Below are 13540 nucleotides of genomic sequence, written 5' to 3' on the forward strand. Positions count from 1 at the left end.
GTGCGTAAAGTTTGAGTCATTAAATTTCCATTTGAATCAAGTCAAGACTTACAAATCTCCATAAATTTTTCAGACTTAATTTAAAAATTTGAATTTTCTCCAAGTACAAATATTCAATGTCTCTAATTTCATTCGAAGAAGAAATACGTTGCGAGATAATTGTTACTGCGTAAAGTCGATGAAAATATATTATAAAAATTTTTTTTTTAACAAAACAACCTCAGCCTTTCGAGATGAACCTTCTTTGCAACTTGCTAAAAAATTAAATTTAATCAATCTGTATCTGCGCAAAGTTCACTCTTGCAAACATCAGAGATTTTAGTACACCCTGTACATATTCATATATCCGCAATCGTACTCGCCACTGTAGAGAATCTTCGAGGTCACGGTCACCGGGCGTCTCTTGAGAGAACCTAAAGTGCCAAAAATTCATATCTGTCCCTAGGATCTTCGATCGCGTTACAATTCGATTGCGGAGTATATTTTTAGCTGACAAAAAGTGAAGTCGACGAGGTAAAGCTCTATAGAATATCAACGAATCGAAGATCAACTGTCTAATTTCGCGCGAATGTGTCGCGTTTGAATCGAACGAGCAAGACACGTAATGAACGAGATAATTTGGTTTGATCAAGCTGTGAAAAAAATTATCAATATGAATATAATTTTTTTATTATTATTAATCGCGGTGTATCGTGCACTCTGTCATCTTTTAAAATTTCGATGTATGAAAAAAACAGATATTACAAGAACGACCAAAAGAGCAATATTGCGATTTATTTTCAAATACCGATTGCTTTTCTACGCATATTACAGTGATTTTTCCATTCGGACGGTTATAAATAATATTAATGTTAGAAAATATTGCGATGCGCGTATGTATGTGACATTTCCATGGTATATGTATATGTGTGTTTAAAACGTAATGTAACTCGCGTGGCAATCATCAAAACCGATCGTATTACGCGGTGTCAAGAACACGTGTAATTTCCGTGTAAACTTCTCGCGTTTCCGTATTCCGATGATCAGAAAGTTACAGTGATGCACACCGAACGCACACGACGGCTGAACTTGTGACGAACGAAACTTCCTTCGGGCAGCTAGAAATACTCACTTTGGAATTCTACGAGCGACTATTATTACATGGCCTTAAACCTTTATAACTGGAGCAAGGACTAGAATTTTTCATCTGCTGACTATCTAACGGTTTAAAATATGCGTCTCTATCTTGTCGCAATAATGTGCGAAAGCCTTGCAAGTGAAACCGGACCGTTCACCCAGTCGACCCGCGAAAAAGTGCGAGCCACAGTGACGTAAGACGGCGCGTTATTGTACCGATCGCGATTGCGAGGGTCGTTCTCGAGAAACATCGAGAAAGCGCGACTGCTGCGGATCAAAGCAATGACAGCGATTATGCGCGCGACCTAGATTGGAAGATTATATTTCTTTTCAAAATCCACATACGTGCTATAAATAAGTTTATAATCTAAAAATGATCAGTCAAGTAGTATTTCTACAATCCAGTCCTTAAAAGAATTAATTAATCGCGGCCGCCACATTGTTGATGCAATCAAACATCGATCGTTCAGCTGGGTTAACAAGCCACAAAGCCGATTATAAATTCTCGTGCTTTCTCCCTCCTTTCCCGCATATCGGAAACTGGATACCTCTCGTCGTTACGTCATCGTTACGTTAGAAGTGTAAAAATTCGTAAAGATCAGGGGACACTCACGAAATACGATCGCACGAGGGATAGTACGTGAATTTCCTACGCGACAGGAGAGTTCCGGCTGCTGCGTAGAAAGACGCGTCTGGCAAAGTAGACGACCGTACCTCGGGAAGGAGGGGAAAATAAAGAAAAAAAAGGAGGATCTATGGAAGATCACAGGTGAAGATGGACTCGCGCCATATGTGTGGCGTGTCGCAATTTCCCGCTATCACGATCCTCAGAGACCATCGTGCGGCGAATCGTCACTGCGCGTTTTTTCCACCGGATATCACGTCGATAGCATCATTCGCGAGCATCATCGTTGCTCGCGCGACGAAGAGCTGACGACGACAATGTCAACGACGATTACGATGACGACGACGACGACGATGACGGCGAGGAAGACGACGATGACGAAGACGACGGCGGCGGCGACGGTGGGGAGTAGGGTCGTCGAGGGACGAGCGTGATATCTGAAACCGAGAAGAAAAACATCTATGTGTGTTGTGCCATCCAGACACAACGAAAACAAAGCGAGAGGAGATCACTGACGAATAGATATCGCGGACGAGACAACTCTGTAACTCGGTAGCGCTCTGCTCGCATGCTGCGCACAATCGATCATCTATCTGCCAATCTGCTCGAGGTGTTTTCTCGAGGCTGCATTTAAGATGCGGCGCGAGAAAAGCGCGAGGAAATGACCGGCGCCGGACTCGTGGATCGCGCGATCGCGCGAAATCGCTAACGCCGATCGAAAAGTTCGGATGATTCCGCGTTCCGAGGCATCTCTCTCTCTCTCTCGCTCTCTCACTCATCGCACGACAGCGCGAATCGGGGTCTGATAAAAAAATCGATCGAAGTCGATCGAAGAAACGAAATTCTGATTTAAATTGGAAAATGACATTTACGCTTTACGACGTGTGACGTATGCCTTGAAGAGCGCGGAGAGGAATGGCCGACTCTATCGACTAAACAATTTATAACGGTGACCATGGCGCCGCGTCCTTGTTTTCGGTGATCGGTCACGTCAGTTCTATCTGGAATTCACGTTCCGCAATTTCGTAGATTCTGAGAAAGATTCAATTACAAAACTGTTCTTAGTCATGAGCGTGTTTAAGCTCGACGATAATGATAATCCACGCGAGCTCTCGAGATCCCCAGCGGAAGATAACGGTCAAACTTCTATATCAGCTGTTACTTGCAGAAATTCGTCTTCTACATCGGAATACAAGGTAAACTTTATTGCAGAAATTTTTTATTACATAACATTTTAGCACGACACTTTATGCTTTTTTTTTTATACATTACTATTCTATACGTTAACCAAGCTCCTGTATATCATACAAATATTTAAACATTAAACATTTTTAAATTAATTTAGTTAAATTTTTAAATTAATGTTCAGTTAATTTAAAAATTTAATTTAAAAATTTAACCAATTAATTAAAAATTAAACATTTTTTAATTAATTTAAAACTGTTATACTTTTAACTATTAAAACAATGATTTTCGCGGAATTGTGTGTTGAAATGAAATGAATTGATAAATTTATATTTATAAAAAATTATCAAGGAGAATCCAGATCACGAAGTTCTAGACATCATGACGGATCTCGTTGCGAAAGTCCAATCCGAAGTGGAGAAATGTGAAAATCGCCGAAACGAGAAAGTGGAAGCAACGAATGACGTCGACGAATACGATGCTCCGCTAATGTCTGTAAATTACAATCGGATATTCGATTTGAGTCATGAAAATTCATCCTACTTTAATTCTAATGTAACAAGCGATTGCGACATGGTTTCCATGTACAACAATTTTGATTACAACGACAAGACAATCCAGGAAGAAGATTCCGATGACAGTGAGAAAACGATTCAAGACGAGTTCTTGATAGACGAGCAATATGCAAATTCTTTGAACAGTTTAACAGAATTGCGAGAAAGTCTTGTTAGTGTTGACGCAACGTACGACAAAATATGTCAAATGAGGCGTGACAGAGAGAAATTTGTTGATTCGGGGATTTCTTCGACTAGTGGACTAATGATAGAAGATAATAGCGAGATTATGAGACAAGCTATCGATAACTACGTCGATTCGTATAAAACAGACGATACTATTGATTACAAAATTATTGAAGAAAACATAAAAAATGAAGAGATGAAGCTTGCACAGAATATTACATATATCAAAAATTCTTTTCAAGAAGAACTAGATATAAAGAACGTAGAATTTAATAATTGTTTTATAAATAATAACGAAAATTATTTTAAAGATCACGTTAATCTTTCGAAATATACTGAAAAAGACAATACGAGACAAATATTAAGCGCCGAAGATGATACTGTTGAAAAAACAGAGATCAAAGAAATGGATTGTGGGAAGGTAATTAAGAATCTTTTGTGTAACAGTGACGACGAACATCATGATTCGACGGAAGAGCAAATGATAGAAAACTTATCCGCCAAGATGGAAGACGATCACGATGACGTGATGAGGAAAATTGTTGAGAACTGTTCCCACACTCCCACGAATTTTCAGCAACATTCGCCAATCCACGAAAACTTCAACATGGATCCCGAACAATCGAATAGCGAATATATAATCAAGAAATTTCAAGGTGACGAGCTTCTCTCGCATCGTCGCGTCGTTTCTGAGAGTGCCATAGCTAAAGAAGATATATTAAAGACCATCGAGGAAGCGAAAAAGATATTAAGTGAAAATCCTTACTGGGACACGTCAGAGACAAAGGATAATCAGATTGAAATTTGCGACAAGGATAATTCATCGGAAAAATCCACGGAAGAAATAAATAACGATAAAAATTGCGAAAAAGTAAATGAAACAATTAATAAAAAAGGAATTGATTTAACCGAGAATGAAGATACGATAAATTCAGCAAATACGATAATTGAAAAGATTGCAGTCTCGGGGTCTGACATCGTCGAGAGCAATTTGCAAAAATTAGCTGAAATTACATGTTCAGATCGTCCAAGGTCAAGCGTTGAGATTCGGGAAACTTTGGAGAAGATAGCCGAAGAGAAGAGAAAAATAGAGGATCGAAAGAAGGAATCGCTGGAGACGCTGTCGAAGAAATTCGAGGAGATCGACAAGCTCATCGCCGATCATAACTCTACTTCTCGTGTATCTGAGAATGATTTCCGTAAACTCGAAACGCCGGAAGATTTCACTGCCGATTCCGACAGTCTCGACGAATTTCAAGTTCAGATTGATACTAAAAATCTCGAGGTTCCTCTAACGAAGTCGGAAATAACCGAGAGCCTGATAATCGAGGAGTTGGAAAAAGAGCTCGTGGATGAGATGGAGGAACATAAAAAACTGATGGACGAATATCAGGAAATCATTACTATGGATTTAGATAAGATCCAGCTGACTCTAGAGTCAGAATCGACGCCACCTCACAGTGACGTGAATATCGATGAAGAAATTAAAGATAAACGTAAAGATGATGAAAAGACAAATGACGAATTTTTAAATGAAGAATCTAAGATGACGATTGATATCAATTCGGAATCCGACGATTCTTTTTTGGAAGATTTCAAGGAACCAGAAAAGACATACATCAAAGGAAAGGTTTATGATTTCGATGAGAAGAAACACGGTGTTAGGTGAGAAACCTCGAAACACTAATTCATAACACATTTTTCTTAACGCTGAATTAATAATGAATAATAATTTCAGGATGACAGAAGAACTTATCAGGAAACACTGCAAGGAGCACAAACTCTATCAGACCCCGTATTTGAATGACGTTCTGTATTTGCATTATAAAGGCACGCACAGATTCTCAGTCGCGTATGTCGAATATGTTGATTGATCGTCATCGATATCGTGAGAATTTACCCTTTTCAGGATTTTCCTTCATCGAGAACCTCGAAAAGTACACGGGTCTGAAGTGTCTGTGGCTGGAGAGCAACGGTATACGCGAGATCGCTAATCTGGAAAATCAGAGCAAACTCAAGTGTCTGTACCTGCACCACAACCTCATCAGCAGGATCGAGAATCTCGACTGTCTGACGAAGCTCGACACCCTGAACCTCTCGCATAACATGATACGGAGGATCGAGAATCTCGGTGACTTGAGTCGCAAAGCGGGTATTATCCCAGATAACCTTGACCTTGACGTGTCTCTGCTTTTCAGACAGCCTCAAGTTCCTGAACAACTTAAACCTGTCGCACAACTATCTGCGAGAAACCGCTGACGTCGAGCATCTCCGTCTGCTGCACGCGCTCTCGATCCTGGACATCTCTCACAACAAGATTGACACCTGCGACATCGTTGACGTAAGCCGATAATTACGCGTTGGTGCGAGCACGCGAGCACGCAATATCGCCATAATATATATCGCCAAAATGGCAGATGACGTTACGTGGTAGAACGCAGTTTTCAATTTAGATTTTTCATCAATTTCGTCCTCTTAAAGCTTGAAAATACGAAGCTTAATTAATCGTGTATACGTAACAAAGTTACATGTACTGTTGTAAAATATCTCTACGACGTGGCACGATCTCGCTTTTGGGAAAAGCGTTTGAGCGAAAGATGGATCTTAGATTCTAGGAGACATGAAGTCGCTGCGCGTCCTGACGTTGACCGGCAATCCGGTGCTCAAGCAGATAAAGATGTACCGCAAGACGATGATCCTCAAATGCAAGAATCTTCAGTATCTAGACGATCGACCGGTATTCCCGCGCGATCGTGCCTGCGCCGAGGCTTGGTAAATTTATCAGGAAAAAAACGACCCGCAAGGAAGTGATCTCTCGTTAATCTTAAAATATCTCTGAATTCAGGATGCGCGGCGGCATCGACGAGGAGGTGGCCGAGAGGAATCGGTGGATCCAGGCGGAGCAGAAAAAGATCAACGACAGTGTCATGGGTGAGTTGAAAGATACGTTAATTCGTGGCGGTTACTCGAAATGGCCGTCCTTATCCCCTTTGACTCCTCTCGCCTGTTCTGCTCCTCCGAGACTCATCGTTCTCGATCTTTGTTTACCTGTCGACCGGCGCGTCCACCCTCGAAAGCCCTGATAAACAAAAGGAAGCTGTGCAAACCGGTCGGGACGTCCGAAAAGGAGGCGGGTAAGAAGAAGAAGGAGGAGGCGTACGAGGAGGAGGAGGAGAAGGACGAAGAAGTCGCCACGAAATCAAGCGTGCGCACCGCAACGAGGAGCAGCGGACTGGTAAGAACTAGTTTCGTCAAGGTCTGGTACAGAATTCGTGCTTCGAATAATATCACCACCATCGGTCCCGTCGGCTATTTGATCATTCACCACGTGAAACCCGCACACCTCCCGATCTCCTGCATCTCCCGTGATACCGGCCACGATGAACACACCGAAGCTCGACCTGGAGAGGAAGAAAAAGTTCGGGGAGCGATCCTTCCTCGGTTCCTACAGCTCTCCATCGTCGTCGTCGTCGTCGTCGTCATCGTCGTCATCGTTGGAAGAAGAACAGCTCGCGGGCGACGAAGAAAACGAGCGCGTGCGGCAAAAAGGAGGCGAGGAAAGTGACGGAAGGAGACCAATGGCGGAGGAAGAGAGAAAAGTTCCCAATGGAAACAACGGGGAGCTTCTGCTCCCCTGGAAAGCCGAGGTATGCGATTCTTATCTTCTTACGACAAGGGTGGGAATTTAAGGAAGAAAAAGTTGTTCACCTATTCCTCGTAACTAGGCTCGAGAAGAAATTCAACCGCGGACACTAATCGAAGAAATATCGGAATCCAAACAGAACGTTATCAATGATGCGAAAAAAGAATGTCATGAGAAAGAAATTTTGGATAGTCGTGATTCATTTGGTAATTATAACGTGAACATGGAGACTGCAGCTTGCGAGAAAGTGGCGTTAAAATCAGAAATAGGAAAAGAAAAGATATCAGATTTACAAGAATCGATCAATGACAATAATAAAGTAAATGGTGAGCAGATTACATATTGATAAATTAAATTGTTTTTATTATATCCTTATAGATATATTTTAAACTTAACTGTCAATAATTGTACGTGCAATTATAGAAAAAAAACTCGATATTATTTGTTATTTTTATCATCGATTCAACTCGACAGTTGAAATCGTTTTTTGCAGATTTCAAAAACGAGAGAACAGCTACCTGTTCAGTGTCGTGCGATACTTCGGATCTAAAACAGACATTAGAGGAGGATCAGAAACTCGCGAGCGCGATCGCCGACGTAACAGATGATGCATCGAGCGAAAATATCAAGAGCTATCAAAGGAAAAACAAAGACTGTCCATTCGGTTCTAAACTTAGCGACATTCGAGAAGAGATGAAAGAATTCTGCGACAGTATGGATAGGTTTGTTGACGAAAACAGGATAGTGTTCAAGAATGGCGAGGTAGAGGGATTCTGGGGCGAGAGAAAGATGGTGGACGAGAATTTGCAGACTGATTTTATTGATGATAAAAAGATCCAAGAAACCGGGACCAAGGTTTCCGCGAGCGAGAAGGATGAAGCACTGCGATGGTGGAGTACCAAGGAAAGAAAACTGAAGGTCAAGGAGATCCTAAAGAAACGAGAGGATGAAGCAAAGAGAAACAAAATGCAGGCAGAAGACGCCGAAATAAATGAAAAATTCGATCGCTGTTCATCAAACGATGGAGGTCAAACGACTATCACAGATGTTAACTTCCAGAATGCCTACGATTTGGTGACATTAAAGACGTCTTTGACAAATGTTCTTCCGGACTCGACAGAAACGTGTTCCGTAAAAAACATTGAAAATTATGCAAGCGAACAATCTATAAAAACACAACAAGAATCACGTGGATTCTTTAACAGTCTTTTGGATGAATCGAGAAATCAAAGCAACATAAAGGAAATATGTGAACCGAAAGTTTCAAATGATTTAATGATTTTAGAGGAAAAATTGAATTGTAAAGAATCGACCATTGATACAGAAAAGAAGAATATTTCTGTCAATATGAATGATCTGATTGATTCCGATCGATCATCTTCAAAATGTGAAACTATTCTGAAGGCAGATGATTCTGCAAAAATCGAAATTTTGGAAGACAAATTTAACAATCTTACGCTTGAATGTTCAGAAGGGAAAAAAGGTATTGATGAATCCGACGACGATTCCTTTAAGACGGCAACGTCTATTCAAGAAGATTCACAAATTTCAGAAGGCAATCAAGAATCATCAGAAGTTTTAAGATTGACTAATGTAGAAAATAATTTGGACAAAAATATCGATTCAATTAAAAATGAAAATATGGACGACGACAACACGATTTCCAAGAATGAAAAAATCAATGATAAAACAGATAAAATGGAGATGTTAAAAAACCTAGAATTTTCAACTGAACAATTTAATTCTCAGATAGGATCACGCGCGCTCATGCAAACGATAGATCATTTATCCCTAGAAAAAGTGAATCAATCTTCAAAACTGACGGGTAAAAGAATTCGCGAAGCCGAGGATGTCGCGGTCAGCAACAAGAAATCTTTCCTTATTGAAGAAACAAATGCCGGAAGGAAGATGGAGGAATGCAAATCGCGCAGCCAAATCTCTGAAAGATGTAGACAGCATCTGATACAGGAAACGAAGAAATTCGCGAAGAAGGTGTCGCCGTTGATCGACAAATGCATATCGAATCTGATAAAAGACGCGGAAAATGCAGGCGAAAAAGTGCAATGTCAAAAATATCGAAGAAGTCTCGGAGATTTGCCATTCGATTACGCTTCAAAAATGGATCTTAACGACCCCGCGGGTAATTCTATAAAACGAGACAATTGTCACGGACGTAGCAACAAATCGAACGATATAACACACACGTATTCTGAAAAACAAGAATTGATGACGAAACAAACGATCGATTCGGAATTCGCTGCTTCAGCTAATATTTCTGGTAAAAAATGCATATTTATATATAAATATAAAAAGTGTGCAGTTTGTATGTATTAAAAAATATATAGAATTGTATTTCTGTTTTAGATATTCAATCGCTCGCCGATCTTTTACGACAATCCCACAACTCGGAATTATCAGCAGTGAATGCCGATGTATCGATTTACAAAGAATTTTGTAATCATTTGCATGAATTAGAGAGCAAAAAGAAACTGTTGATTAAGCCAGATTTCACAATGGACAATCAAGAACCAAAAGAAATATTATGTGATGATAAGTTTTTGCAAAAAACAGAATGTTTTAGCGAGAAATCAGTCGAACCGTTGATCGAAATGATTTCTGAGTGTTCCACTTTTGAAGATTCAGGACAAACTTTGGAGGAAAGAGAAATTAAACAATCGCATAATCCAGAAACTATTTTCCAACAAAAAGATGTTAGTACATTGTTTAATAGCATATTATTTAAAAAATTAATGCTCCACAATATATATTAAAAAAATTATTATATATACATAAAAGTTTCTTGTGCTTTCAATTTATTATTTATTAAAATTTATTTTTATTAATTTATTTTATAATATATTATAAATAATTATAATACATATTATAAATTTATTTTTATTTATTAAAATTTTTAATTGATTCAACATAATATCGATTTGTACTTTACCTTTAGGCTACCTTCAGAAAGTTGTCCGAGGAAGCAGTTGAGATTGTCCATAATTCTGAAAAGCATGCTGATCAAGAAAGCACAGTTGATTTAAAGAAAGAAATGAAAGTCGAAACATCATGTACAGTAGAAAACGCAAAATGTAAGGAAAAGTGTGTACCGCCAGATGAGAAATGCAAAACCGCCGTGATAAATGTGAAAAAGAGTATAGAAATGCAAGTTGCACAGGAGAATTAGAATGAGTTAAAGTTTTACTCTATTACCTTTAGATAAACAATCGTCATTAATATACTTAACACAGAGACGTATTGTAAAACTAGCTGAAATGAATCTACTAACGTTTAGGGAGCAGAAATCTTTGCGCAATCGAAGGATCGATAAATAACAAAATGTTCATTAGTTTTAAGTTCGTAGAATGTTCAACATTTCTCTTGCTCTATTTGAAATAAATGTGTTACCCTTATAAGGCTCGTTTTGAAAAACGAGGACTTTGAGACTTCGAAAGAAACGATTAGGTGGTGGAACGGATAGACCTTCTACTACGTACACTTTATTTTTGTGTCCACACTCACATCAATTATATAATAATAATAATAATCATAATAATGACGATGGCGGCGATGTCGATGAATCATAATTAATAATAGTAATAATAATTAATCCGTAATTATGCGCAATGATAACCGGTTTCGCACGCGAAAGAAACGGTAATTCTGTCACGTTTAAATATATTATATCTTTACCGTCGCCTCCCTTGTCAGCCTATGGCCTCCGAATCAATCGCAGATGGATCTCGAATCCATTTATTCCCGCAGAAGCTATCACCTTGTCACTCGGCAAGAAGCTCTTGATATTATAATATATTTATATAGAGAGTGATACTGCGTGTAACGAAACTGTCCTTCCCACCTGTCCTCCCCCTCCCCTCTCCTCTCCTCCCTCTTCGTCGTCCGACCTCTTTCTCCGTATCACTTCCGGCTTTCATCCGTATCCCATTTCATTTCATTTCATTTATGCAGGGGATTTTTATACGAACCGTGTTTCCCTCCCTCCTTCTCGTTTCCCAGACAAACGTAAAGATTACATACCCGCTAGGATCGTTTATAGTAATAGATTTATAAATATGCACGTATATATCACCTCGCTCCTCCGCACAGGCACGCAAAAATCAAATTTGGTATTTCGTCCGTTCTCTCTCTCTCTCTCTTTTTTTTTTTTCGTTTTTTTTCTTTTTTTAATCCTTTCGCACCTCTATTCTCGTCCCCTCACACTCACCCTTAAATAGTTACTTGTGCCTCTCATGCGCTCCTTCCCTTCCTCGCTCGCATTTTCGCGCGTTTGCTCCCTATATAATTGTAAATTATTTCTTCGGAACGTGTCGGGTGCCGACCAAGGGCGGATCGACGATCGAAAACGATGAGAGCCGGAAACGAAAATTTCGCGACGATTCTTAGGGATTTTCTTAGGTTTCCTTTGTGCGAACGCGTGAGTTTTGCCGCCGTCCGTCGATCGACGCTTTATCGACACCCACGCGTCTCTTTGGGTTTATGTCCTCTCGTACTATCGTATCGTTATCGCGATCATTATCTATGTGGTTGTTTAACCGTCGCGGTTAATGATTATTTGATGAGTTACAGTCCTTACATGTTACGACTTATGGTTTACGTTACAGAGAGTATCTTACACACTAAGTTTCTCTTTCCAAAAATTGGGAAGTCTGCCGTTTTTGTTTCTTGTTTTCTTTCCTTTTTTTTTTTTTTTTTCTTTGTCCCTTATTGTAGGGCCGTCGTCGACTTCATCGTCTAACACGCATACGGTTTTTGTCGATATCAAAATCGAACGGCGCCTTTTGCGGGAAAAGGATGCTTCTTATTATCCACTTTGCCTTTTCTCAAGGGCATATAAAAGAAGCAATTGTCCTCGACACGGTAGCAGACTTAATTAGCCGGTTACCCTAATTTGCAATCACGAAGTAGAAGCAACACAAAACTTTGTCATACCTGTCGCATTTCCATTTTTTTTATTTTGCAGCTTGGCTTTTATTATAAGAGATTATTTAATCACTTTGACACTTTGACAAAACGCGTCAGTCTTTTGCTCTGATGCAATAAAAATAAATCCTCTCTCACCGTTTCTTCCTTCGTACTTTTGTTCCCGGTTCGGACGAAGCTTCGTCGTAACTTAATAATTAAAAGCAATGCACTTTTATGTCTTAAAGAAGCGCGATTCATAAGCGTTCTTTTTTCACGAATAGATCCTGGCAAACTTTTGTACTTTAATAATTATTCTGTAATTAAGATTGTGATTGTAACATCGCGAAAAATTGGGGATGGAAAGAAGTGAACGAGTAAAATAATGGTAATTTTACATAAAAAAAAGTGCACGAAAACAAAACTTTTAAATCCAATGATATGTTCCGAATACTATTGACGAGTGACATTATCTATGTTGTTTAAAATATTTCTTTTTTATCTTAAATGGGATTATATTATTACGTCGATATTCAATTACGAGTTAAGAAGCGTGAAAAAGTTAAAGTGCACAAAAATATAGCGTATTTATCAATTTCCCGTTTTTCTCCTTCATGATTGCAGATCGAATGCACCAGACTTCCGTAACACTAGGTTTACAATAAAATCACGTAAAAATCGTTTGACGATTTAAGGCGTGTCTAAAGAAAATTTTACAAAACCATAACGTGATTTCCAGGTGATGAGGTTCATAAAAATGCCGTTCTCTCATTAGAATTTCGGTTCGTTATTAGAATCGCGTAATATGTCAATGAAAAAACGCCGTGAAGGAATCGAGTTTACGCTACCATTATTAAATACGTGAAGTAACAAAAGCTCGTATCTCAAGTTTGCAATTCGCTTAAAAGAATCTGCACTTGCGTTTGCACATTCCCTTAGTATTTTATTTACGTATGTATCTGCGTAAAAAAAAAAAAAAAAAAAAACTGGCTGGTAACTATAACGATTTAGGATATGATACTGAAATCGAAAGGTATTATCGAACACTATGCAAACGTGGCCCTCGATACGATCGTCGTTCTTTCGACACAGATTTTAATGTTTCTCCGAGCACATTAACCGGGCGCTTCACACTCGAACGCAATTCGAATTACGAGTTCTCTGTAATAAGACAGAAGTTAAATATTTGAAGATAATTTTTTTACTCGCGATAATCTCGACAGAAATAATTCGCAGCTTCCACTTGTCACAAATTTATAAAAAAAATTTATAAAAAATTTATAAAAAAAAAAAAACAAAAAAAAAACATTAAAA

General features: G+C 39.0%; 2 protein-coding genes across 2 annotated transcripts; both read left to right on the forward strand.

Moving 5' to 3' along the window:
• Nucleotides 1-2808: 2808 nt before the first annotated feature.
• LOC148935912 (uncharacterized) lies at nt 2809-5558 on the forward strand. The gene is made up of 2 exons (XM_089079605.1): nt 2809-2937; nt 3278-5558. Exons 1-2 carry the CDS (start codon nt 2809-2811, stop codon nt 5333-5335), a joined length of 2187 nt encoding a protein of 728 aa, XP_088935731.1. The 3' UTR covers nt 5336-5558.
• A 46-nt stretch (nt 5559-5604) lies between these two features.
• On the forward strand, nt 5605-13540 carry LOC105426323 (uncharacterized). Its single transcript, XM_011637486.3, has 10 exons — nt 5605-5797; nt 5865-6007; nt 6275-6438; nt 6512-6597; nt 6744-6901; nt 7062-7313; nt 7392-7635; nt 7803-9587; nt 9674-10020; nt 10263-13540. Exons 1-10 carry the CDS (start codon nt 5773-5775, stop codon nt 10491-10493), a joined length of 3435 nt encoding a protein of 1144 aa, XP_011635788.3. The 5' UTR covers nt 5605-5772; the 3' UTR covers nt 10494-13540.

Source organism: Pogonomyrmex barbatus, unplaced genomic scaffold, assembly GCF_055798465.1.
Source record: "Pogonomyrmex barbatus isolate J1 unplaced genomic scaffold, ASM5579846v1 scaffold3, whole genome shotgun sequence".
Classification (NCBI taxonomy): Eukaryota; Metazoa; Arthropoda; class Insecta; order Hymenoptera; family Formicidae; genus Pogonomyrmex; species Pogonomyrmex barbatus.

Bases quoted from the DNA above. Each gene is read 5' to 3' on its own strand.
- LOC148935912 (XM_089079605.1), top strand. From the start codon at position 2,809: ATGAGCGTGTTTAAGCTCGACGATAATGATAATCCACGCGAGCTCTCG. The intron at 2,938-3,277 runs GTAAACTTTATT...AAAATTATCAAG, and splicing joins CTTCTACATCGGAATACAAG to GAGAATCCAGATCACGAAGT.
- LOC105426323 (XM_011637486.3), top strand. From the start codon at position 5,773: ATGATACGGAGGATCGAGAATCTCG. The intron at 6,439-6,511 runs GTAAATTTATCA...CTCTGAATTCAG, and splicing joins CGTGCCTGCGCCGAGGCTTG to GATGCGCGGCGGCATCGACG. The intron at 9,588-9,673 runs GTAAAAAATGCA...TTTCTGTTTTAG, and splicing joins TGCTTCAGCTAATATTTCTG to ATATTCAATCGCTCGCCGAT.